We start from the raw sequence: 26,487 nt of genomic DNA, 5'->3' as shown, positions 1-26,487 counted from the left end.
CTTGACCAGAAGGAGTTCTCAGTCCCACTCCAAAATATAAGAATATCATCAATATAGCGAAGCCACATCAAAATTGATGATGACCAGACTTCCAGTTCTTCAAAGAAAACTAGACACTCTTTTATAAAATGTGTTATATGACAAAATGCTCCACAATAGGTGCACCTCCGTCACGAATGATTGGGATACCTCCCTGTCTTTAGGGAAATGACCCCACAGGGTTGTTATTTTAACATTTTCCGGGATTTATCTGGGTTTCATCATTTCCCTGCAACATGTACACACTATACCTTTATCACCCTCACCGTGTGTGTGTGTGTGTGTATGTGTATATATATATATATATATATATATATATATATATATATATATATATAGTGTTAAACCCATGAATATACAATCAATATATCTTCACAGAGATCTCAGGGCACAGGCAAGATTTCAGTTTCACCCCAGCTGCAGAGGTTATACGCCAATAAAGTGTGAATCCATAAATGTTGGTATGATGGACATCTTTCAGCCATAGTAACAATGCCATTTATCCAAAGACAGCACAATACGGTAATATGTTCACATTTACTTTCCTCTATTTATACCACATGAAAAGAAACAAAACAGTGCGGACTCAGTCCTGTTTAATTATTACAAGTATTTTTGGATTTCAGGTATATGGACAATAAGTTAAGATATGCGGGAACAGGAAAATGTAAGGAGAACAGCCACAACTGCTAAAGATACATGCCATTTATGAGATAGTCTGACTCTTCAGAAGTTAGTGGACGAGCTTTCTTAAGCTTCTGTCTCACCAGCTGCAGACGACAAACCACCATCAACAGCAGCAGGGAGGTGATCGCCAAACCGAGGGCCAGTGGTAAAACTGCTCCTGAAAGTAAGAACAAGTACAATATAACTACAGAGAAACAGACTCATACAGTTCTTATTATGTAGGTATAGGATATGGAGCCCCTTTCCGACTCAGGGCTCGTTCACATCTGCGCCCGGTCTCTGTTCTGCAGGTTTCCGTTTCCTGCACAAAACAGAGGCAGGAGACGGAAACCTGCAGGACTCTTTCATACTTCATTTGAATGGGTTTGAAAGATGTCCGGCCGTGAGCGCCGGTGAACGTTTTATGCTCTCCGCCGCGAAACCATTTTTTTTAAATCGGACATGCAGTACTCTGTGTCCAGTTTTAAAAAACCGGTTTCGCGGCAGAGAGCATAAAACGCTCACCACCGCTCACGGCCGGACCCGGTCCGACAGCTTTGCAGAAGACGGAATGGCTCAGAACGGACTCCGGGCGCTAGTGTGAACCTAGTGTCAGCCACTCCGCCTTATTGAATACGCTACAGAAAGTCTCTAAAACAATGTGGTGCAAGGTAACTACTCCAGTTTTTCTGTACAGTTAGAGCCAGAATTCATATACATATTTCTCTTACTAAATCTGCTCTAATGTGTTAATAATACATTGATCAGAAACATTACTTAACCACTTCAGTGGGCCAATTTCTCTGATTCAGGACCAGACACATTTTTGGTTTTTTTCGTATATGCGGTTTTGAAATCTATAACATTCAACAAATTTTGTGTCTTTTTTCGGCTTCTTTTTATGTTATTTTTATTTTTGCACTTTTTTTATTTCAAGGAAAATATAAGCAAAGTGCTAGTAAAAGCTTTTTAAGGCTAAGGCCTCATTTAACAGGCTGCAGCCAATAAAACCACTGCAGAAACGCATTAGAATTTTCCTCTGCGTACTTTCTGCTTCAATTATGCCTACAGGGAAACCGCCAGCATTTTCGTGGGCATAATTGACATGCTGAAACTTCCAAAACCGCAATTGTTTTGTAAATCGCAGCATTTCCACTGTAAATATTTTTCTGCAATGTGTGGATGGGATTTGCTACCCAAATGAATGGGCCTAGTCGGGAGGGCGTGTTAACATTTTGTTGCCTACAAATTTAAATTTGGTTATGTTCATGGGGAAAATCCAATAAATTGCAAGGTGGGGCCACTGGCACATCCCACAAATACTTGATCTGATTGTTATCTATGGAATTTAGAGGCCAAGTCAACACCTTGCGCTCTTTGGACATGTTCCTTGCAGCATTCCTGGTTAATATTTGCAGTGTGACATACAGTATACAGCAGAAGCCACTGCCATTGCTGAATACCATTTCCATGCAGAGCTGTATATGGTCTATAGCAAAGTTTAGAAAGTAACACTGACACAAAGAGCAGGAACCAAGGTTTTCCAACAAAATATTGCCGAGATCATTACACTGCCTCTTTTATCTTGACTTCTCATGGTGCATGTGAATAGCATCTCTACCCTATGTAAGCGGCTATTGCCAATGACTGACGCAGCCACCCACATATTATATAAAGTGTGATTTGTTACACTAAGCCCTTCTTTCATTGCTCCATAACCCAGTTCTGATATTTAAGGTGATTTTTGCTGGTATACAGGGGTCAGCATGTGCAGTTGGAATGGTCTACATGCCAGGCTGTAATGAAATGTGTGTTTTGTCACGCTGTTATATCATAGCCACCATTAACTTTTTCTGAAGCTTCATCACTTCACTCAATTATGAAGAAACATTCAGTGTCAATGACCACGTCACAGGTTCATTTGTTGTCTTTGGCCATTTGTGGTAGGTACTAACCACCACATACTGGGAAAACCACAAGGTCTGCTGTTTTGGAGATGTGGTGACCAAGTTGTCTAGCTTTGTATTCCTTTATGCTGGGATATGCAAAATACACATTCTAACTAATAATTCAGACATATAATAAAAACATATCATTCACTGACAAGAGAAAATGTAGCCTTGTAAATTTTGGGTTAAAGTTACCTGCTTCAGGTGCCGGGTGTCCATTACCCTTTACTATGTTTTTTGAGATTAAGAAATTCTTCTCTACCACATCTTTGTCAGTTTTTGGTGAAGTAGTGGCTAGAAAAAGAAAAGATGCTATAAACTAAATACATTTATAGTTAATGTCTTTATTATATATACATAGGTAACAGAATTACTGTTATATAGTAATAGAATTACTGTTAGTTATCATATATCGATGAACTGATCTGAAGCTCCTATTAATCTTTATGAGGCTGTAAATTCTATAGCTAACACATAAGTGCAGAATGCAAAACACTTTGCTTCGCCTTTCATAAAAAGTGATCCAAATATCAGACATTCCCAAAAATGGTATAAATAAAAAGACCCACAAAAAAAGACACCTTATGCATCTTTGCAGACAGAAATATAAAAAGTTATAGGACGAAAAAAAAGTGGCACAGAAAAATAGGTGGCAAAGTTTTAGATTTTTTTAAGGGGTTAAAATGTAAATAAAACTATATAGATTTTGTACCAGAATCGTATTGACCCATAGAGAACAGGAGAAATGTCATTTTGCTTGCACAGTTAATGCCATAAAAACAAAGCACAAGCATGACCATTAAACATATCTATAAATTGTGTCATTTAATAATAAAATAGTGAAGCAACTTAATTTTGTAACTGCAAACATCAGCTGCATACCTGGTACTGCTTCAAGATTTCCCCGTGGGTCCAGCGTTGTGTGTTGTATAATGGCTCCTATACAAAGACACAAATCACAAAACTTTACTGCTAAACTTTACTGTTATACTAATTATGGTGGGCATTATCATGGACATAATTCACTTTACCTCGCCCTCATCACATTGACTTCAGACCTCTGCACTTCCAAGTCCTCATCCTATAAGCTTAGCTTTATAATCCTACCTTATCTTTCTATCGTGTCATGAACTAATTGCCTTTGTGTAGCAAATTAATAAATATTAGTATTATTTATTGATATAGCGCCAACATATTCCGCAGCACTTCACAAATCAGAGGACACATGAACTGACAATATTTGACATTACAAAGTTAACACATCAAACAATAGGAGTGAGGGCCCTGCTCGCCAGAGCTTACAATCTATGTTGCCAGTGTGGTTTTGTGTTCTTAGTCATTCATTTCTAAAAGCCTGAAGAAGAAGCTTGCAAATGTAATTTTTCTGGTTAGTCAATAAATGTATATATGTATAGTATATAGCTACAATATTAGATACTATTACAAAAGTATCAAAGATTGCATTATTATAACTGTTATACAGTAAAATGTAATTCCTTGCCTTGTATTTCATCTTTATATGTAAAGTCACTAATAGCTACCATATATGTATTGGTGCAAAATGCATGGTATGCATGCCAACCACCAACTTAAAAAAATCAAGTAGGGCCAAAGTCTAATACAAATACATACACTTATTAGTTCATCATTAAACACTTCATATAAGAACCGTTACGAGAGACTGAATTTGCACAAATGAAAAAGGATAAGCAGCAAAAAGCCTGGTGGAAACAGTATAGAATCACTATAAACACAGATATACTCCTGACGAGAGATGAGCGAGTATTATTCGATCGAATACCTCCCCGCCATAGGTATTCGTGTAAGCAGCTGAACACCAAGGGGTTAAACGTATTGAATATTTGATACGCTTAACCCCTTGGTGTTTGGCCACTTACACAAATACCTATGGCGGGGAGTTATTCGATCGAATACTACTTGCTTATCTCTACTCCTGACCAATACTAAAGAGCAAAGGTAGTAGATAATCATAAGGGTATGTATCTATAGGGTCTCAGAATAATACACACATTACAATAAGCAGAAAAGAAGGTAGTAAAGTTAAAGTGGGGTTCCACTCCCACATACAGTGGACACACTTCTATTTCCAAAACTGTTGCGGTTTTGGATATAGCAGAATGCCAATTATACCTATGGAAACGCCATCTATAGGTGTAATGGAAGCAGAAAGTCTGACGAGGACTTGTATTTGTCAGTAAAACAGAGCAATGACCATTATGAAGATAAGGAAGTCATCTAAATCAGGTTGTCTATATCAGTGGTCCTCACCTTTTCAAGCAAAGTAAAGAAAAGTGAAAAAAACGGCCCAACCAAGTACCCCCAAAGTAGAGATCACTTAAAAATGTCCCATAGTGACCCTTCCATACAGTATAATGTCCCATAGTGGCCCCTCCATACAGAATAATATCCCATAGTGGCCCCTCCATACAGTATAATGTCCCATAGTGACCCCTCCATACAGCATAATATCCCATAGTGGCCCTTCGCACAGTATAATGTCTCTCAGTGACCGTAACCTTAATAAAATTAAAAAATCATCATACTATCATCGCACCACATGACCTATGTGACCGCTGAGGCGTCACGTCCCTGACATCATCTCTGGATAGAAGTTTATGGGTGGCAAACCAAGAAAATACCAATCGAAGTGGGGAAGAGGCTCTCACTGTGGCTCGTATCATGTGCCTATCATGCCTTGAGAACCACTGTTGTATATTACACCACCTTATAAATTTGTCTAGAAATGGTTAATAAAAGCTTTCTAGCACATATTATATTATACAGAATATATCCTACCTTTACTATCCCCATTCAAATCCTCAAATGTCCGATTTTTGGAGGACACAACAATCTTATGCCCTGTGACTCTTGAATTTTCTACAGTAGAATCCTTTTCCTTGTCCATCTCACTTCCTGAGACTGCGTGGCTGTTTGTTTTGTCTTGTGATATGTGAATCACTGTCTTACGGCCAGAACTGACTACAATAAATATACATATAAATAACTAGTTATATCAGAAATATGAACATCAGTTACCAAAAGTCAGCAGTAAAAACACATTGCAAACAGTAAATTGCTGTATCTCTGTATGTGCACATAATGGGATTTATATTGACTTTAGTAAACATCGTACCAGATTCACTGCCCCCTAGTGGTCCCCCCAGGTTTGTGTCTCCTTGTAGCCCTGCAACATAATGACCCCTAATTGTGGCCCCATATACAGTCCTATGAAAAAGTTTGGGCACCCCTATTAATCTTAATCATTTTTTGTTCTAAATATTTTGGTGTTTGCAACAGCCATTTCAGTTTGATATATCTAATAACTGATGGACACAGTAATATTTCAGGATTGAAATGAGGTTTATTGTACTAACAGAAAATGTGCAATATGCATTAAACCAAAATTTGACTGGTGCAAAAGTATGGGCACCTCAACAGAAAAGTGACATTAATATTTAGTAGATCCTCCTTTTGCAAAGATAACAGCCTCTAGTCGCTTCCTGTAGCTTTTAATCAGTTCCTGGATCCTGGATGAAGGTATTTTGGACCATTCCTCTTTACAAAACAATTCAAGTTCAATTAAGTTTGATGGTGGCCGACCATGGACAGCCCGCTTCAGATCATCCCACAGATGTTCAATGATATTCAAGTCTGGGGACTGGGATGGCCATTCCAGAACATTGTAATTGTTCCTCTGCATGAATTCCTGAGTCGATTTGCAGCGGTGTTTTGGATCATTGTCTTGCTGAAATATCCATCCCCGGGGTAACTTCAACTTCGTCACTGATTCTTGAACATTATTCTGAAGAATCCGCTGATACTGAGTGGAATCCATGCGACCCTCAACTTTAACAAGATTCCCGGTGCCGGCATTGGCTACACAGCCCCAAAGCATGATGGAACCTCCACCAAATTTTACAGTGGGTAGCATGTGTTTTTCTTGTAATGCTGTTTTTTTTGGACGCCATGCATAATGCCTTTTTGTATGACCAAACAACTCAATCTTTGTTTCATCAGTCCACAGGAACTTCTTCCAAAATGAAGCTGGCTTGTCCAAATGTGCTTCTGCATACCTCAGGCGACTCTGTTTGTGGTGTGCTTGCAGAAACGGCTTCTTTCTCATCACTCTCCCATACAGCTTCTCCTTGTGCAAAGTGCGCTGTATTTTTGACCGATGCACAGTGACACCATCTGCAGCAAGATGATGCTGCAGCTCTTTGGAGGTGGTCTGTGGATTGTCCTTGACTGTTCTCACCATTCTTCTTCTCTGCCTTTCTGATATTTTTCTTGGCCTGCCACTTCTGGGCTTAACAAGAACTGTCCCTGTGGTCTTCCATTTCCTTACTATGTTCCTCACAGTGGAAACTGACAAGTTAAATCTCTGAGACAACTTTTTGTATCCTTCCCCTGAACAACTATGTTGGACAATCTTTGTTTTCAGATCATTTGAGAGTTGTTTTGAGTAGCCCATGATGCCACTCTTCAGAGGAGATTCAAATAGGAGAACAACTTGCAATTGGCCACCTTAAATACCTTTTCTCATGATTGGATACACCTGGCTATGAAGTTCAAAGCTCAGTGAGGTTACAAAACCAATTTTGTGCTTCAGTAAGTCAGTAAAAAGTAGTTAGGAGTATTCAAATCAATAAAATGATAAGGGTGCCCATACTTTTGCACCAGTCAAATTTTGGTTTAATGCATATTGCACATTTTCTGTTAGTACAATAAACCTCATTTCAAATCTGAAATATTACTGTGTCCATCAGTTATTAGATATATCAAACTGAAATGGCTGTTGCAAACACCAAAATATTTAGAACTAAAAATGATTAAGATTAATAGGGGTGCCCAAACTTTTTCATAGGACTGTAATAAAGTCTCCCACTATTTGGCTCTCACAATATAATTTCCCCTTAATGTGGCCCACCACAGTACAATATCGCCTTGATTTTGGATACCACTGTATAATGTCCCCTTTAATAGGCCCCCACAGTAAAATGTCCCTGTAATGTGGCCCTCGTAGTATAATTTTTCCCCTAAGATGGTTCTCTCTGTATAATGTCCAGATGTTAAATCAGAGGCATTATATATACGGATCTGTACTGGTAACAGTGGGTAGTAGAGTAGATACAGTGATACCTAAAACTTAGGGTTGAGCGATCGTGTTCGGAAAAGATCAGATTCCGATCGGCGATCGAGAAAATTTCACGATCGCCATCGGAATTCCGAACACGATCTTTTTATGTGGGATCGAGATTGGTGATTTTTCCCACAATGCATTGCTTAGCCTTCACACTGAGTATACGATGTATATTCAGTGTGAAGGCTCTGCTGCAGTTCCACAGGAATGAATGGAAGCAGCCGACACACAGCCTTAACCCTCTGCGCGCCGGCTGCCTTCATTCATTCGAATGGAAGGCTAAACTAAATCTCTAGCAGCTACTTACCTCTAGAGATGGCTGCTCCGGTGAACTCCTTCTTCTTGCCTCGCTGCCCCGCCTCCCAGGTTAGTGTTTAAAGCGCTAGGTAGGCGGGGCTTGTGGCTTAGTGTGGGCGGGTACAGGGCGGGGAGACGTGACGTCTCCCCTCCCAGTACCCGCCCACACTCTCCTAACCCGCCCACACTCTCCTAAACTGGCAGGGAGGGGGCAGCGAAGAGAGAAGAGCAGCGTGGAGCAGCAGCGAGGCGAAGAATGAAGGCACGGGGCACAGGACCAGCCATCTCTGGAGGTAAGTGGACACCAGGGGGTAGGATTGCTTTTAAAATCCGATCTCCGATTAATAAAAAAATCCGATTGACTTGCATTGGGATCGGAATTGGGATCGAGATCGGGTTCGAATGAAAAATGATCATATCTGTCATGGGATATCTGGTCTGGATCAGAGGGTGATTTGAAGGGAATTGTAACATACAGACCATGGCCATAAATGAAACAAATTAACCCCATTACTGTCTATATCTGGACCTGATATATCTAAAACCGAAATACAAAATAACAAATGCCCCAATTTTGGACACATGAAGTTTACATAATAACAAGCATTTAAGGACAAGTATATCTAAAGACAAGTATCTGTTTACTGAAAACAAAGCATTACAATGGCATCTTTCTGTTCTTGGTTTGCAGTTTCATAATTTCTAAGTATATTCCACAATTGGATAAAAATGACTCACAGTTTTGGCAGAAAGCTTCATCAGAGCCATCCGGACACTGCACCACTCTGTCACAGGCCAGTGTGATATCTATACAGCAGCCATCATCACAAATAAACTGGTAGCGGGAACAAGAGCCACTACACGATGTAGATGCTAGGATGGAGAGAAAATCCGTAAGATTAGATGACGCTGAAGCTAGATGTGCTCACACTAGTACAATCATTGACGGTTATTACCGGGGAAAGCTGTGGCCGACTACATATTTGTACCAGAGAAAGCATTAGAGAAAAAACGTGGCACAATCTGTGATACAAAGTCACTATTGGTGCTCTATAATAGCTGATAGGAGGGTCCTGTGCAGGTCAGGGAAACAATCCCACTACTTTTATACACCATTATTCATATAGATATGCAATAACGCTGTACACATTCTAGTGTCTAAAGGGGTAGGCACATCCTGACTTATATTACTGACCTAATCCTCATATACTGTATATGTCAAATTAATACATGTTTATTCAGAATTTGAGATAATTGTAAGTAAATTTGTTGCAGGAATTTTGTAGTTATGCACAACTAGTTTCATAAATAAATAACATCATTAATATTTAATGTTTTGTGTATTTATGTCCTATAAATAATAATAGTAATTGTTATTTTTAATGGCTAAATGAAATGATAATGACAAATAACCAGCTTTCTTAGTTCACCAGGTCTAAGTAGTCTTGAATGTTTGCTATTTGTCATCCTCTTTTATTTTAGCCATTAAACAAATAATTACAACAGTAGAAATTAGGTATAATAGTAACAGTTCCATGTGAACATGTCTTTATGATAGCATGTGAAGTTCCTTCTTGTGACACTAGATGGCAATCTCTTCAAGTGGAAAGAGCAGATGTGACCTTTAAAGTGTGATATCCTCTTCAGCAGCTTCTCAAGATGTCTTAGAACGATTGTTACACACTGCTAGATCAAGGGAGCAGGGGCAAAACTACCGCAGAGGCAGCGGAGGCAGCTGCCACAGGGCCCGGGCCATTAGGGGGCCGGTGACAGCCGCTACTGCTGCGTTTTTTTGTTTGTTTGTTTGTTTTTTAATAGGGGCCCTATTTACTTGCCGATCCTGGCTGGACCGGGATCGGTAAGTGACACCGCGGGCCCCACAAACACTATCATTATACTCGGGGGTCTTTGCAGACCCCCGAGTATAATGATCGGCGGACCGGGAGAGGTAAGGGAACATAACAAACACTGTTACTTACCTCTCCACGATCCTGCCAGGCCTCCTTCCTACTTGTCTCTGACGTCACATGAACCCGACCTGTGTCCCGGGTCATGTGACGTCCGACATCATAGAAGAAGGACGGCAGCGGAGAGGACCGCGTAGGAGCTGGGGAACAGGTAAGAAACAGTAATTTTTTATGTTTTTATTCCCCCGGGTCTCCGATTATTATACTCTGGGGTCTGACAGTGGATACGACCATGAATGAAGGACCTTTCTAAGGTCAGAAAACCAGCCATGATTTCTTTATTGTGGCCGGGATATCTTCTGATACATGTAATGTCCCTGCATGATAGCCCGGCTACAATAAGAAAATCATAGCTGACCTAGAAAGTCCCTGACCATAGAAAGTTTCTGCATTAGTGGTCGTAACCATGGCAACCGATCAAGATAACAGACTGTCACCACTAAGAAAGTTAGAGAAAATCTTTAAAACTCTGCAGAATTTTTAATTACTTATATTTGCAAAAAATGTTTAACTTTTAATTATCTACAAATATAGATATGAATATGTACATGGGAATACTCCTTTAAGGATCGACCATTTCTGTGGTACCCTACAATTACCCCTTTCTCGAAATCAGACAACTCTGCACTTCGTGGCATCTTGCATGCGACTAATGCCAGTGCTGTTTCCTATTTAACGGCAGAAGGCTTGACGTACATCATGATCGCAGATATCTTCATTTGCATGGGTGTCCAAATACTTATTGGTAGACAGTGTATTACAAAAATGTTATGTGATGAAACTCTAAAAAGGTGCAAGTTTCTTTGAAAATGTAGAAAAAGTTACAACTTTTTAGCACCAAAGAGCTGGCATATAAGGCTTGATGAAATCAACCCCAAGAATAATATCTTTATTGAAATCATCAAGATAAATTGTAATAATAAGGAGATATCAAAAAGAGATATGATACAATAGATACATGATAACATAGGGCCACCTTTCAAGATGAGGGGAGAACGTGAAGCAGACAAGAACATCATTTGGAATCAAGTGTGTCATAGTGGTCCACACTCAAGAAGCCTTTTTAAGGAGACACAACTTTGGGGGTTTTATACCGTACCCATAAGTACAGACTATGCTCTAATAATAAAAGCTAAAGTAACTCCACTAATAGAACCCTTAGGGTCAGCAATCGGAGAGCGCCTGACCAGAAAATGATCATTCATACACAGAGCCATCAAGGTAATATAGATACAGTAGTTATACAATAAAGCAAGTGGCAAACTCTCCATATCGTATTCCAATCTTTATTCATTTTGGTGCATTAAAAAATCCCACACAGAGAAAGAGGACAGTGATGAAAAACACAGGTGACCGCTGTTTGCCTGTAACACGCTTGCTCAAACTCAATACTATGGGCACAACGTCACTTCCCTAAAACCAGTGACGTATTATGTTGTTGTTATAGTGACATAGTAAATAACAATAAAAACACGTTCAGATAGTTATGGCCATACAGACCTAAAGCACCCAAAGCTCCTGAGCACATAAGCAGGGTCACTTCCCTCCTGAGGACGCTGTGTCTAATTCTCATTCCCTCTTTCTATAGACTTGAAATGCTCATGTATCCTAACATACAGATGACCAAAGAGCAGAAAAGGACATAAACTATATATTATGACTTCTAACTATTAAATTGCTTTTCAGGACGATTTACGCCACTCGCCGTTATTGTTTTTAATTGGGTACTGAATAGACATAATTTACAGTTGCTATTATACTGTAGTTACCTTTTGGTGTAGCCCATTCCCCATGTCTACATGTAATCTACTTTTCAGCAGAGAATCTCTTAAGGATCTTTTTACTCCTAGGCCAGTGACAGTGACAAGGTGACATTCTCTATGTCTGGAGGTGAAAAAGTTTCACCAGCAACATACAGTGTTGGCCAAAAGTATTGGCACCCCTGCTTCCGGCACTCAGCTGTGGTATGCAGCCGAGGCCCAGGACTAGTAACTGGAGTCAGTAGTTACTTTAACTCTGCCAGATTAACCCAACAGATTAATAACATTCACAGCATCCAAGAGCAAGATCGCCGCCAACCCCAGGATCAAAGATCACATGGTCCGAGGGGTTACCTTGGCAGCCAAGAGGCCGAGCAACCCTATGCCCAGCACACATAGTGAGCCTACAGTGTTGGCCAAAAGTATTGGCACCCCTGCAATTCTGTCAGATAATACTCAGTTTCTTTCAGAAAATAATTGCAAGCACAAACTCTTTGGTATTAATATCTTCATTTATTTTGCTTGCAATGAAAAAACAAAGTCAAATCATTTTACACAAAACTCCAAAAATGGGCCGGACAAAAGTATTGGCACCCTCAGCCTAATACTTGGTAGCACAACCTTTAGACAAAATAACTGCGAACAACCGCTTCCGGTAACCATCAATGAGTTTCTTACAATGCTCTGCTGGAATTTTACACCATTCTTCTTTGGCAAACTGCTCCAGGTCCCTGAGATGTGAAGGGGGCCTTCTCCAAACTGCCATCAGGAGATCTCTCCACAGGTGTTCTATGGGATTCAGGTCTGGACTCATTGCTGGCCACTTTAGAAGTCTCCAGTGCTTTCTCTCAAACCATTTTCTAGTGCTTTTTGAAGTGTGTTTTGGGTCATTGTCCTGCTGGAAGACCCATGACCTCTGAGGGAGACCCAGCTTTCTCATACTGGGCCCTACATTATGCTGCACAATATGTTGGTAGTCTTCAGACTTCATAATGCCATGCACACGGTCAAGCAGTCCAGTGCCAGAGGCAGCAAAGCAACCGCAAAACATCAGGGAACCTCCGCCATGTTTGACTGTAGGAACCGTGTTCTTTGAAGGCCTCTTTTTTTTTTTTCCTGTAAACTCTATGTTGATGCCTTTTCCCAAAAAGCTCTACTTTTGTCTCATCTGACCAGAGAACATTCTTCCAAAACATTTTTGGCTTTCTCAGATAAGTTTTGGCAATCTCTAGCCTGGCTTTTTTTATGTCTCTGGGTAAGAAGTGGGTTCTTTCTGGGTATCCTACCATACAGTCCCTTTTCATTCAGACGCCGACAGATACTACGGGTTGACACTGTTGAACCCTCGGACTGCAGGGCAGCTTGAACTTGTTTGGATGTTAGTCGAGGTTGTTTATCCACCATCCGCACAATCTTGCGTTGAAATTTCTCATCAATTTTTCTTTTCTGTCCACATCTAGGGAGGTTAGCCACAGTGCCATGGGCTTTAAACTTCTTGATGACACTGCACACGGTAGACACAGGAACATTCAGGTCTTTGGAGATGGACTTGTAGCCTTGAGATTGCTCATGCTTCCTCACAATTTTGCTTCTCAAGTCCTCAGACAGTTCTTTGGTCTTCTTTCTTTTCTCCATGCTCAATGTGGTACACAAAAGGACACAGGACAGAGGTTGAGTCAACTTTAATCCTTTTCAACTGGCTGCAAGTGTGATTTAGTTATTGCCACCACCTGTTAGGTGCCTCAGGTAAGTAACAGGTGCTGTTAATTACACAAATTAGAGAAGCATCACATGATTTTTCAAACGGTGCCAATACTTTTGTCCACCCCCTTTTTTATGTTTGGTGTGGAATTATATCAATGATTTGACTTTTTTTTTCATTCTCTTTTGTGTTTTTTCATTGCAAGCAAAATAAATGAAGATATTAATACTAAAGAGTTTGTGCTTGCAATCATTTTCTGGAAGAAAATGAGTATTATCTGACAGAATTGCAGGGGTGCCGATACTTTTGGCCAACACTGTATGACATTCCATTTTAAAAGCAGAATTAAAGAATTCCTATTAAATAAAAGGTGATTCCCATTTAGTACAATACTCAATATACCATGTAGCAGCACCACTGTGCATGGAACTAACACACAGTCATGTTCATGTAAATGCTACTGTTTGCTGGTTTTCCCTTCCCAATGCCTGCAGCCACCGGCTATACAGGGAAAGTCAGCAAACGAGCTACTATGGACCCCATGAACAATAACTGATCAAATATTCTTGCAATTTGCTCCATATAATCCATTCACTTAATGGATTATTTCCAACTCAGCCTTTCATGGCTAAGATACCCCTGTATCCATTGCTCTGAGGTCTGGAGATAGCCCGGCATGGCTGTGGTATAATGTTTCTATAAACCCCATAGAGGTAAACAGAGTTAAGGAAACAACGTGGCAGAGGAAGCTGTACTATTGCCATAACTCCAGAAGTCAAGGAAACAGCGTAGATCACTGTGCTATGCTGCTTCCGTAACTTCTATTTACCTCTACGAGCGCTACGTAAACAGTGTAAAATAGTCATTTATGGCTGTTTCTGTAACTCATGAACTGGCGGTCAGGAAAAGAAGTCACATGTTCCCATCTCCACCATGTTTGTTGATATGGGAATACCCCTTTAATTTAGTGGGAAAATTATTTTACATCAGTAAAGCTATGAATTACAGTGTGTTACTTTCATCAATAATATGCAAGGCCTTACCTATTTTATGATGTTCTTCAGAGAGAACAGTGACAGAGACATTGTCTGAGCTTTTCTGACCAGATGTATCAGTTACCGTCAGCTGCAGGGTATAAACTCCTTCTTGCAAATGGGAAAGCCTTAGTGTCCCTGGTTGAGGAACCTATAAAATACCACTTGTTAGTTCAAAGTTGAATTGTTGTAAAAGGATAAAATAGGCATTTTACTAATATGCAAATGGTAAAAAAAAATACAGAAACACTGATTTATTCACAATGTCACACTGAGCTGTTAGTGTGCCTACAATGAATATTAGAAAGGCACGGATACTGTACAGTATGCCACTCTACACTGTAATCCTGGGAGTAGGACACGTGACTCTCCCTTATGGACGTTGCCTATTTGGTCTCCAGACCTATCTCCAGATATCATTATATCCAAGACAAATGTGTGACTCATTCCTGATGAGGAGACACCTCCACTGGCTGTCTTGCTGTGCACTATGATAGCTTATGGGAGCAGTGGAGTGAGGTCAGTGGAACACTTGTAGTTTGACATCTAGCTCATAGTCCAGTGCCAGGCAAACACCTTCTAATGATTTAAGTCAACACTGTTTGCTGCCCTTGGTTTGGGGTGTAATGTCCAGTTTTACTTGTAGAACAGAATGGATCACTATGTGCCATTTTTATAATCAGATGATCCATCCGTACAGACATTCACCTCCACATATCCCTTGCTGTCATTCAAGCTCTTTGTTGTTCTTCCAACTACCCGGATATGCAACATCTTGGCTTAGGCATAGCCATCTGCCACAGTGATGAGCCACCGGTTCTCAGTTTGAGAATTCTGATGCTCCCACTTTGAGAAAAGTGCCGATAGCTGGCACATTCAGGAACAGGAGGCATTGCACAATCTTCTCATATCACTTGATGCGATTTCTGAGCTGAAAGTTTGGTCATTTGTAGAACTTTGTTGACACCCTACTACTTTCCTTGATTTGCATAACCATACGGCTTGTCTTTCTTAGGGCCCCTTCACACGGAGTAAACGTGCGTGTATTTTGGCAAAATACACATGTAAAAATAAGACTCCCATTGACTTCAATGACATTTTACACGTGTATTTTGACGTTTTTGTTTACACATGTAAAAAAAATAATGTCATTGAAGTCAATGGGAGTCTTATTTTACAATTTTGCCAATATACACGCACGTTTACTCCGTGTGAAGGGGCCTTTAGTGTTGCAATTTAATGTTGAGGAGTGTAATTGGCATTGTTCCACAGGTAGTGCATAGATACTTATATAGATATGTACGGGTATTTGCCAAAATGTACACAAACTGGTGGAGATAAAACAACAACCAACTCGTTCCTGAAGGATCCTGCCCAACACCCAGTTCGTTTTTATGGATGATCTATTCACAGATCAGTGGAGGACTGACAAAGTTGTTAGAAACTAAATCCCTGGTTAGCTTTTCAGGTTAATAACCATGTACAACCTTTATAAAATGTTCCGAAGCCTGTTTAGCACCTTTGTCTATCTCTAAACTCAACAGCAAAAATAACATAAAACCAATATTATGGATTAATAGCATTAATATTATAGAGGACCTGTCATCTTTCCACATGTTTGTCTGTAAGGTGGAGAGCAGTTAACCACCAGTATTCCAGATTACACTGGTTATATCAACGCAAATGCCATGTCAAATGCATGTGTCTGAGGACGGTGGAGTACTGGGATGGTGAAACCCAAGTTTTTGCTGTGCACAGTTCAGCTGACTTGCAGAGGATACCTGCCCAAGTGAGGAAACTCACTGTGAAGACACTGAAGTCAGAGTCACAAGGAGACTAAAGTGGGACTTAAGACAGAGAGAGTGTACGGCGGTGTCATTCAGCTAGTGGGAAGACTTCCCCAATGGTGTTGTCCTGTATCTCAGCTGAGGAGGGGGAAGACTTCCATTACATTAGCCAGGGAGTTGAAGAGCCATAGTGCATGGTAGTTACATAACCAGTTTACAATTCTATAGAATGTTTAGAGAGTTGTTATTTCTGTTCCAAGTTTCAGTAAGGATCCCTTCCAAACCCTTTTCACTAGTCAATATCATGTCCGTCAACTGCATGTTCCAGGACTATTTGTAATGCTTGCTTTCTTCATTCTAAGGTATCTTTCTGTAGATCTCTGTATGTTGATGTTTCTTTGCTCTGTCTCCTACAAATTGATAAATAAGCTGACAACTGGATGCTGGAGAGGTTTCTGTGCACATTTGGAACCTGTCCACAACTCAAACACACCTCTTTGATAAGGAAAACAGCTAGTTGGCAATTTCTTCATTTATTTAAATGTAATATATATATATATATATATATATATATATATATATATATATATATATTATAGGACAGAGTATAGCAATGGGCAATGCAAACCTTTAAGAGAAGATATACCATAATTGATTTTTTTTCCACAGAGAATGCAATTCTATACTAAAACAGACACGTCAGGAAAGAGACAGGTCCTCCTTAAATAGTGCTAACATTATGACAGTAGTATTCACAGAGGCAAATGATCAGATATTGCCGGGCAGTTGGCTATTTGTATGGAAGCTATATCTGAACAAACATGTGACCTACCATTAGACATCTGTTCTTGTCTAGCTGTTAATGTATTATTCAGTATATGCTTGCCATGTAAATCTGTTCTAAATCATTTTATTATGTTAAAGTTTTCATAGAAGTATCTAGGATGTTACTATAGAATATGCAATGTTTTATAATAAATAGAAATTTCAATTACCATAAAGAGCTTTACTATGCCCTACCACAAAACTTAGAAAGGTTACATGAGACAGTTTTTAGTTGTCAGGAATAGACTACCAGTGTGTCTTTCATCTTATACGTCCAGCATACAAAGGGACATATACGCAGTTCCTTCTTTAATCAGCAGGAGAGTACCCCAAATTATAACTTCCTAAAACCCTATGATATACAGTAGGTGAGTATTGTGCTTAAAGGGATAGTCCAGATTCCAAACCAAATTTCACAGATGTCATATACTGATGTGTAATGGCAAACTAAACCGTAAACCACTTCAGGGCTTAACTAAACTCCCAATGTGAAGTATTCAGAGAAGGTACAGTAGAGGAGGCAGCCCATCCACCTTGAAAACCCATGAACACTCTACAAAAATACCTGTACTGAATCTGCACCATTGCTGGTAGTACCGCCATCTTGAAAACCCATGGATACATGGGCATCGGTGGGGAACGTTGTTAAGTGCATAATAGTTTTGTATACCATTACACATCCCGCATTTGTGAAATTTGTTAGGAAAGCAGCCAATCCCTAGTCAAAGCTGAAATTGTATATTTGAGTGGAGCTGACCTGTTCCTTCAATATTAAACAAAAAGACAATACTTATTATCATAGTGCAGACCTATAAAGCTATGTTCATAGGGCAGACCTATAAATCTATGTTCATAGTGTACCCTTTTTAAAAAGGGTTTTCATTGTGACACAGTTGGCAGAGACACGGCTCTGAAGGCAGCAAGATCGTGAACACCTCTACGTGAAAGCAGCTTGTCTATATCTTCTTAGTGCGCCACTGCCTTCAGTAGAGAAGACGCTCTGGAAATATCTTGGGGTGGCCCTGGAGACAGAGCTGCTTCACCACTCGCCTATCGGCAGCAGCGCTGCTCCAGCGGCCGCCTATAGTCAGCAGCAGGCCTCCACTTCCTTGCTCTCCAGACCTCGCCCCCCCCCCCACCGCTCCATCACTCGCCAGGTAACGTGGCCACATAAGCGCAGGCTCGCACCCGACGTGTGTCTGCGTTCCTGGCCTGCTAGCAGAAGTACTGTAAGTACACTTTTGCAGTTTGAAATTAATAGTGAGCTTATCGGCAGCAGCGCTGCTCCAGCGGCCACTCACAGGTGTCTTGCCGATTGTGTTGCTGTGTTGCTCTAGTGCTTGACTTGAGTATAAGCCGAGGGGGGCTTTTTCAGCACAAAAACTGTGCTGAAAAACTTGGCTTATACTCGAGTACATACGGTATATATCAATCTGCTCAGCATCATCTGCTCTATAAAATGCTCCCTCCAGATCGAATAGCATTTTCCATGTGACAGGTTCCCTTTAATGGGTTAATCCAAACCTTTTTTATTGATTTATTATTCTCAAGCTTTCTTCAAGAGAGAGAGTTTACATAGCAATGGCGGTGTAGATAACAAGGTGGAAGAATAAATAACAGCAATATTGCAGCTGGAGAGTAAAAGCTATATATATATATATATATATATATATATATATATATATATATATATATATACAGTATAGGTAACATATGCAAGTATATGCAATTGAGTAAACAGTCCGCAAAGCAGGGAAGGCAGTGCATGATATTAAAAAATATCAGCATAACTAGAGCCATAAGGTGGCTACGGATAAATAAAATATAGAGAAGAGCAGCAGCTCACCATTTGCATACATAAAATTCACCTTTATTTCAGCTCACTAAAAATAATCCAAGCGGGAAAGAGGACAGGAACAAGACACCTCGTAGTAACAGCTGTTTTGGCTATGTCACGCTTGAGAAGCATGGCATATTCCAATCTGCTGTTATTCTGCAGTGCCTTGCTGCTGTCCTCTTTCCCCACTTGGATTGTTTTTAATGCTAGGTCTTTAATAAGTATTTCCTCCATCCTTGAGCTTTTGATACTACTCAAATACAGTAGGACATATTGTGGCTCTCCAGTGATAAGTGAAATAACAGCATGTGCCACAGCCAACAAACCCAACAGGTGCTCTGGGTCTCTCCATAGAACCCTCCACAATACTTAACCCTCCGATGTCACTGTGATGTACTGAATGCTGGAACTATCTATCAACACCGAAAGGAAGGCGATACAGAAGGCCTGAGTACTTTGGAAAACCCAATGGACACTTGCAAGCTTATTTGTATATGGGATGGGATACTAGGAATAAATTTTATCATTTCTCTTCTGAACCATACAGGTCACAATATTAAGACAAGTGAATGCCACTCTCGTTGTGAGGACTAAGAAGTTTTCCCGCAGTTCATCAACCCAAACATTAAAACATGGGAGATATCCTAGGTTAGCACAGGACTGTAGAACTAGTTAACAAAATACATCCATCCAGAGTCGTAACTTGAAGTTCCTGGGCCCCAGTGCTAAATTTGTAATGGGGCCCCATCCCTACATTATGCCATTTAGAATAGTGGCATAATTTATGTGGCAGAGAGATCTTTAGGGCTCCCCAGGGTTCAGGGCTACTGCTGTATCCCCTATAGCTATGACTCTGGAAATCAATAACAGATCAAAAAAGTTTAATCAACCTTGTCAGTACTTTTGGGCCCCCCTAAGGCTCCTGGGCCCCGTGCGACTGCAACCTCTGCACCCCCTCAAGTTACGTCCCTGTATCCAACTAATGTATATAATTCTGAAGACGCTATGCTACAGAGAATGTTTAAGGCTATATTTAGCCAGCATATGCCTTCCAAGCAAAGTAACATATCTCATAACATACAGACATTTGTTCCCAGGTAGAGCACAAGGAACCATTGTTGAAAGTTCACTTTGCTCTCTTTGCTTCATTGGTCTTATACGTTTTCATCTGTAGCTTCTTTGTTCACACGTGTAAGGCCAAGGAAATTGGATATTTTGATGGCAGCAGATTTTTAATCAGTTCTCAACATGGATTCAGTACATGTTTCTAAAAACTAACAAACAGGAATATAGCTTGCATACAAGTATAGCTAAATATAATACAGACTTTAAATAACTATATTTTAGATGCCATTGAAGTCTGTGGGAAGCGATCTGCCAATCCCAATGTGCTTTGTAGTGGATGCCAGTGTCCGTTTACCTGCTCTGTATATTGTTACAGGCTGAAACATTTGTGCCCTCAAACATCAATTGGGGATCAGCCCAGATTATCTGCAAACTGCAGCGAACTCGATTCATTCCATTATTTCCCCTGTATATCCAGGTTCTGGTTTGTACACTCATATATATCAAACGAGTGCTCACAGGATGAATACGAGAAAATAACTGGACATGTGTGCAAAATAAATGAATAATTATATTGTGGTAGAAAATTCACTTTTCTATTTGTTATGTCACTGCCATGGATAACATAAAGCCAAATTAAAAGGGTCGCTATGTGATTCATATACTGTACTATACTGATACATGTGATCTGTAGTATGTCATGTAGTATGTTGATAATAATCTAAACGATAATACCTTCATTTCTACTAAAGGGTCCCCTTCCAGCAGTGTCCAGTCATATCGAATAATAGCATGGTCATCACTGCTTTCACGTCCATCCAGTATAACCCAATTAACAGGGAGCTGAAGTACCACGTCCTGCCCCGCATTGCTGTTTGGTGGTTTGTCTGTATCTGTAGGAAGAAAATTCACATAATTTAACATCAAATATTTTTATACTCAAATATTTTACTATCACTATAGGAGATAAACAGGGACGGTGTTAGACAAACTGTGGCCCTGGGCAAACGTAAAAGCTGGGCCCCAAATGCTGATATACCAACAACGCCATCATATTTCCAGTGGAAGCCCCTTTAATAACGCCCCCTTTCTGCCTCCAAAACAGTAACAACCACCCCCCCTTATGTCCACACACAATTCAAATAACCACCTTTGTACCACCTAAAAGGTTTTCGCGCTCCCTCATCAATTAGTATAGCGCCTCCTATAAATAATAGTCCCTGCTTATAAACAGTGCCCAATATCAGGAATAGTGCCCCCTTATCAGTGATAGCCCCCTCATAAATAACAGTTCACCTTATAAAATAATTATTCCACATTATCAATATTAGCTCTCTTATAAATAATAGTTCTCCCTTATAAATAGCCTCATTAACAATACCCTCCTTATAAAGTTTCCCTCTTATAAATAAAAAAGACCACATTATAATAGCCTCCCATATAATGTCCCCTTATTATATATAGGCCTATTATGCATAGTCATATATTGCAAAGAACAAAGTAGTCAGCGGCACTACTGTGGGAACGCTTGTATTCACAATCTTGTGTCAGTATTGGCAAAAATTCCCGGCTGCAACAGCCAAAAAACCATGGAATAAATTAAATCCCAGGGTGGTGCTCACTGTGAAAAAACCTAGACAGGCAGTGACATATCGATGTGAAATGTAGAAAACAGGGCACTCACCCGCCACGGGATACATAAAACATTCGTTTTTATTTCATCCTCTTAAAAAAAGGGTCAAAACTTGACCATCGGGGTACAGAAGACAGAATGATGCAAAGAAACAAACCTGACGAAGTGCACTAAGCACGAAACGATCGTTGCTGTTTGTTTCTTTGCATCATTCCGTCTTCTGTACCCCGATGGTCAAGGTTTGACCCTTTTTTTAAGAGGATGAAATAAAAACGAATATTTTATGTATCCCGTGGCGGGTGAGTGCCCTGTTTTCTACATTTCACATCTATTATAAATAGTTCTTCCCTTATAATAGCCCACCTTATATATAATAATTTCCTTTTATAGTAGCTCCCTTATAAATAGTTCCTCCCTTATACATAACAATCCACCTTATCTATAATAGTTCCTCTCCTATAATAGCCCCCTTATGAATATTAGTTCTCCGTTTATGTATAACAGACACCGTCTTATATATAACAGTTCCTCCCTTATACATAATAGCCCCTTATATATAACAGTCTCCCCCTTATAACAGCCTTATATATAATAGATCTTCTCCTATAGTAGCCCCTCTTATATATATATTGGTCCTACCTTATAATAGTGCTCCTTATATATAATAACTCCTCTCTTATAACATCGCTCCTTATATAAAACAGTTCCTCCATTAAAATAATAAACCCCTTATATATGTCTTCCCTTATGACAGCCCTTTTATATATAATTGCCCTTATAATAGAAATCTATAATAATTTCTTGCCTATAATAGTACCCCTTATGTCTAATAGTTACCACCTTATAAATACTAGCCCCCTTTATTTAATAGTTTCCCTACTATAGATATTACCCCCCCCCCCCTATAAATAATAGTTTGCCCCTTAGCAGGTAATCCCTTTCATTTACCAGAAAACAATAAATCTTATGCTCACCTTATCGCACCCCACCATGAGCGGAGCAGCTGAAGACTCTCTCTGTAGTAGTGGCACAGGTGGCGCGATGCAGTGATATCATCACACCATCTACACCGTGACGTCCTGTGCACTTCTGGCGGTCCTCTATGGCAGAGCAGGGACCTTTCAGCTCCCTGCTCTGTCATACAATTAAAACATATCGGCTGTGGAGGTTCCAGGATCCGAAGTTTCAGAGTAAAAGCCTGATGCTCTGGATCCCGGGGCCCCCTTTGGGGACGGAGGCCCTGGGCAATTGCCCAATATGCCTCCCCCTGACGCCGGCCCTGGAAATAAATTGGATTTATATTTATAGTACATTCACACTACTAAATGTATCCATAAATTCAGATGCTGATTTGTTAACGTAAGATAGAGAGAAGGAGAATTACAATGTCTTCCCAGCAGGCCGATACTCTACTGGTTCCAGCTGCCCAATTGATGCTCGTGTGAGACTTACAGCAGAGCACAGAAAAAGGAAAAACTGAAAATCAAGATGGTGTCTGATCAGACCAGAGAAGACAGTATACATATATGTCCTTACCTAGCCGTGCTCTTGGCTGGCTATATCCAGATGGATGTGCCATAAGCTCAGCAGCTATTCTATTTGTGTCTATGTGAGGCCATCCAGTGGGGGTAAAGGGAAATGCATTAATATTGTTATTGCACGAATAGTCATGATATTGAGTTGAATGGTTTAATGAGAAACTGAAGCCTTACCCAGCATGGAAACCCAGCATAGCCGCCATAATAAGTCTCCCCATATATGTCTTCAACAATAATATTAAACTTTGCTAAATTCATTTGTTATCAATTCAGGAAATGTATTGAACATTAAGAACTCCAATCTTCAAGATCACATACAGTTAATACCAGAAACATATTGTGAACATATTTTGTATTGTAAATCCGTGTGCATATAATGTACAGTGATACACTGTGTATGGAGTATATCACCATCTGCTATGCCATCTGGTGAGTCTCAGGCAGTGAATGTTCCTTTCATCAAACTACTAATGGATTGTACACCTCATCTAAAATATCTTTAATTGAGATATCAAGATTCATACAAGTCCATTCCAATGCATCAATCTCATTTATATGAATTTAGGAGAAATGCTTTTAAGGTAAGTCTTGGATGAAGAGAGTGATTCTTTAAGTGTAAGCATTAAGGTGCACATCTGGAGTAGTAAATGAACTATAAGAACAGCTACCTGAGTTATTAACTTTTTTGTTATTTCACAAGGGCCGTATCTATCTTTCTGTCATTTTTATATGATAACTATAGTAGAGTTTATACAATTAAAGAAGTTTTCCCATCATCAATAGTTATCATCAGCTATTTACAGGATAAATTATATGTTATTAACAGTGGTGGCGCCACCGAGACCCTCAACTTAAGCAAAAAAGGGGGGTCTCTGTCCCCTGTTTGACTAGAGATTCCGTTCCACATACACTGTGCGACTCATTTACAAAGTCTACCAGGTGCTGTACACCTGTACTACGTAGACAGCATGTGGATAGATAGCAACTAGAGATGAGCAAACACTGTTCGGATCAGCCGATCCCAACAGCACGCTTCCATAGAAATTAATGGAAGCACCTGTGACGCTGACTTTGCCGGCGGCCGGACGGCGTCACAGGTGCTTCCATTCATTTCTATGGGAGCGTGCTGTTCGGATCGGCTGATCCGAACAGTGTTCGCTCATCTCTAATGGCAACACATAAAAATGAAGATATTTCAGTGCTCCTTCAGACAGCTATTCACCAGTTTGCTAAGAGTTGAACTCCCATCGAACTCATATTGAAGGACTATACTAAGGATCAGCTATTAATATTGTAAAAATAGAAACCCTCTTTAAAAGGTCAAAATTTCCTTTCGAGAAGGCTTGTTTTTCACACACTGAGTTGTACTTTCTAAGGCCTCGTTCACATCTGCCACGGTAATCCATCCGGGGGAGTCCGAATGAGGCCCCCCTTCCCCCCCGAACGGACTACCGAACACATTTGCAAGTGGTATGCAGTAAAGCACACGGATCCCCATAGACTTTAATGGGGTCCATGTGCTTGCCGCGAGATCTCTACAGGGAACATGCGGACAGGAAAGTACTTCACAATCTACTTTCCTGTCCGCATGACAGCGCACATCCTATACACAATACTGGGCCGGTGGCAGAAAGCTCCGTCCCCTGTACAGTGGTTGAGTGGTGGTACTGCAGCTCACTGTCCATTGAAGTCAGAGGGAGCTGAGCTGCAGTGATACAGGGGATGAGGCTTTCAGTTTTTGGTCTTGTATTGTGTATAGGGCTCTCTGTACTGATGATTAGATAAGAAAAAAACCCCTAATCCTGGAAATCCCTTTAAGCTTTCACAGTGTTCTTGGATGAAGACAGTGCAGTATTACTACTGCCGCTACTGAGGATCACCTGGACATGTGACTTAATGCAGGACATACCATTGCTGTAACCTCTGTATGACCAGTAGATTGGGGGCCGTATCACCTTAACAGTCTATTAGTTTGTGGCTATATGCCTAAACTAATGAACGTCATGGGCAGCTATCACTGGGGTGAGATGTTAGAAAACAAGGAGCCCATTACCTGTCCTCGCACAGGGACCCTCAGCTGTCTGTGTCCTGACTTAATGCCAATGCAAAGTGCAAGCACCTCCATTCCCTGTCCCACTAGTCCCACTATGGCATCAAGGTACCAAAGAGGTCAATAGCAATGGCTGTGGAAGAGAAGTCCAACAGGTGCATGTGACAACTGCTGGCCTATATACTCTCAGCTGGATGACTGGCTTGGGGTGCCTGGGTATGGAATAAAGGGGAGGACACATCTCTTACCCAGGCTGCTGGTCACTGTGCGCAGAGAAGCCCAGGAAGCATTACGGCCTGTGAGGGTGAAGCTAGTGTAGTCCCTATGGGGAGAGAACTGGCACACGCTGTGCCCCCGGTGGGTACAGTCAAAGAGGAAGCAGCTGAAGCCGCGGCCTGCCCTCTCCACCACCGCGGCCGAGCACCGGGGCTGGGAGCAGCACACCTCCAGACACTGCTTCCAGCTGTACACCTCGCCCGGGGCCTTCAGGAAGGTGGCTCCGGCCTCCAGCGAGTCCTTGGTGCGGATGATGTAGTCCTCCAGCTGGCTGAAGTTACACAGATCCTCCCCGGAGTCTCCGGAGGGCCGCACGGCCACCTCCTGCAGCTGCTGTTGCATGACAGCCTCCTCCTCGTCCCGGCCATTGCCGTGCTGCCGGTGCCGGTGCCCGTCCTGCGCCCACTCCTGCTCCGGTTCTTGTTGCTGCCGCTGCTGCTGCAGTTGTTTACGGAATTCTTCGAGGAGTTCCTCCACCCCGGAGATCTGCGACCTGAGGTCCGTCAGCTGCGGGGCAGGGGAGCCCGGGGAGACCCTCCTGCAGCCCCCCAGATCCCAGCAGAGCAGTATGGTCAGCAGGCTGAGACAGGAGATGGCCGACAGATGAGGAGGGAAGGGGAACATCATGGTGTCGCTTCTGATACCCAACAGTCAGTACAATAAGGAGCCTGTCTGTGTCATTGTGGCATGGAAAGGCGACCAAGATCTAAGATGCCAGGCGCAAGACAGCAGGAGGCAGCCCAAGGCCAGAGCATGGCAGTGCGGGATCAGCGGGAGGAGTCTCCACAACACCTGGTGTATAGATGAGGGCACTAGCGATCAGCACCAAGGAGGAGGGACAGCTCCCTGCCCACAGCCCGGTGACGTCATCTGTATCCTGCACAACACCTCTGCTGCTGTA

The 26,487-nt window shown here is 41.1% G+C and overlaps 1 protein-coding gene across 1 annotated transcript; it reads right to left on the bottom strand.

Annotated features, from left to right (window-relative positions):
• Nucleotides 1-570: 570 nt before the first annotated feature.
• Nucleotides 571-26,432, bottom strand: LRP11 (LDL receptor related protein 11). Its single transcript, XM_075267884.1, has 8 exons — nt 25,559-26,432; nt 20,825-20,982; nt 14,585-14,726; nt 8,851-8,985; nt 5,472-5,654; nt 3,537-3,593; nt 2,850-2,948; nt 571-883 (listed from the first exon to the last, which is right to left on the bottom strand). Exons 1-8 carry the CDS (start codon nt 26,211-26,213, stop codon nt 729-731), a joined length of 1,584 nt encoding a protein of 527 aa, XP_075123985.1. The 5' UTR covers nt 26,214-26,432; the 3' UTR covers nt 571-728.
• Nucleotides 26,433-26,487: the final 55 nt, after the last annotated feature.

The sequence above is a fragment of the Leptodactylus fuscus genome, chromosome 3, assembly GCF_031893055.1.
Source record: "Leptodactylus fuscus isolate aLepFus1 chromosome 3, aLepFus1.hap2, whole genome shotgun sequence".
Classification (NCBI taxonomy): Eukaryota; Metazoa; Chordata; class Amphibia; order Anura; family Leptodactylidae; genus Leptodactylus; species Leptodactylus fuscus.
This window is presented reverse-complemented; position numbering and strand designations above follow the sequence as displayed.

Coding starts and splice junctions, on each gene's coding strand:
- LRP11 (XM_075267884.1), bottom strand. CDS start 26,213: ATGATGTTCCCCTTCCCTCCTCATCTGTCGGCCATCTCCTGTCTCAGC. Junction 14,727..20,824: donor ACCCTTTAGTAGAAATGAAG/GTATTATCGTTT, acceptor GGTATTTTATAG/GTTCCTCAACCAGGGACACT. Junction 5,655..8,850: donor TGAAGCTTTCTGCCAAAACT/GTGAGTCATTTT, acceptor TATTTATTGTAG/TCAGTTCTGGCCGTAAGACA.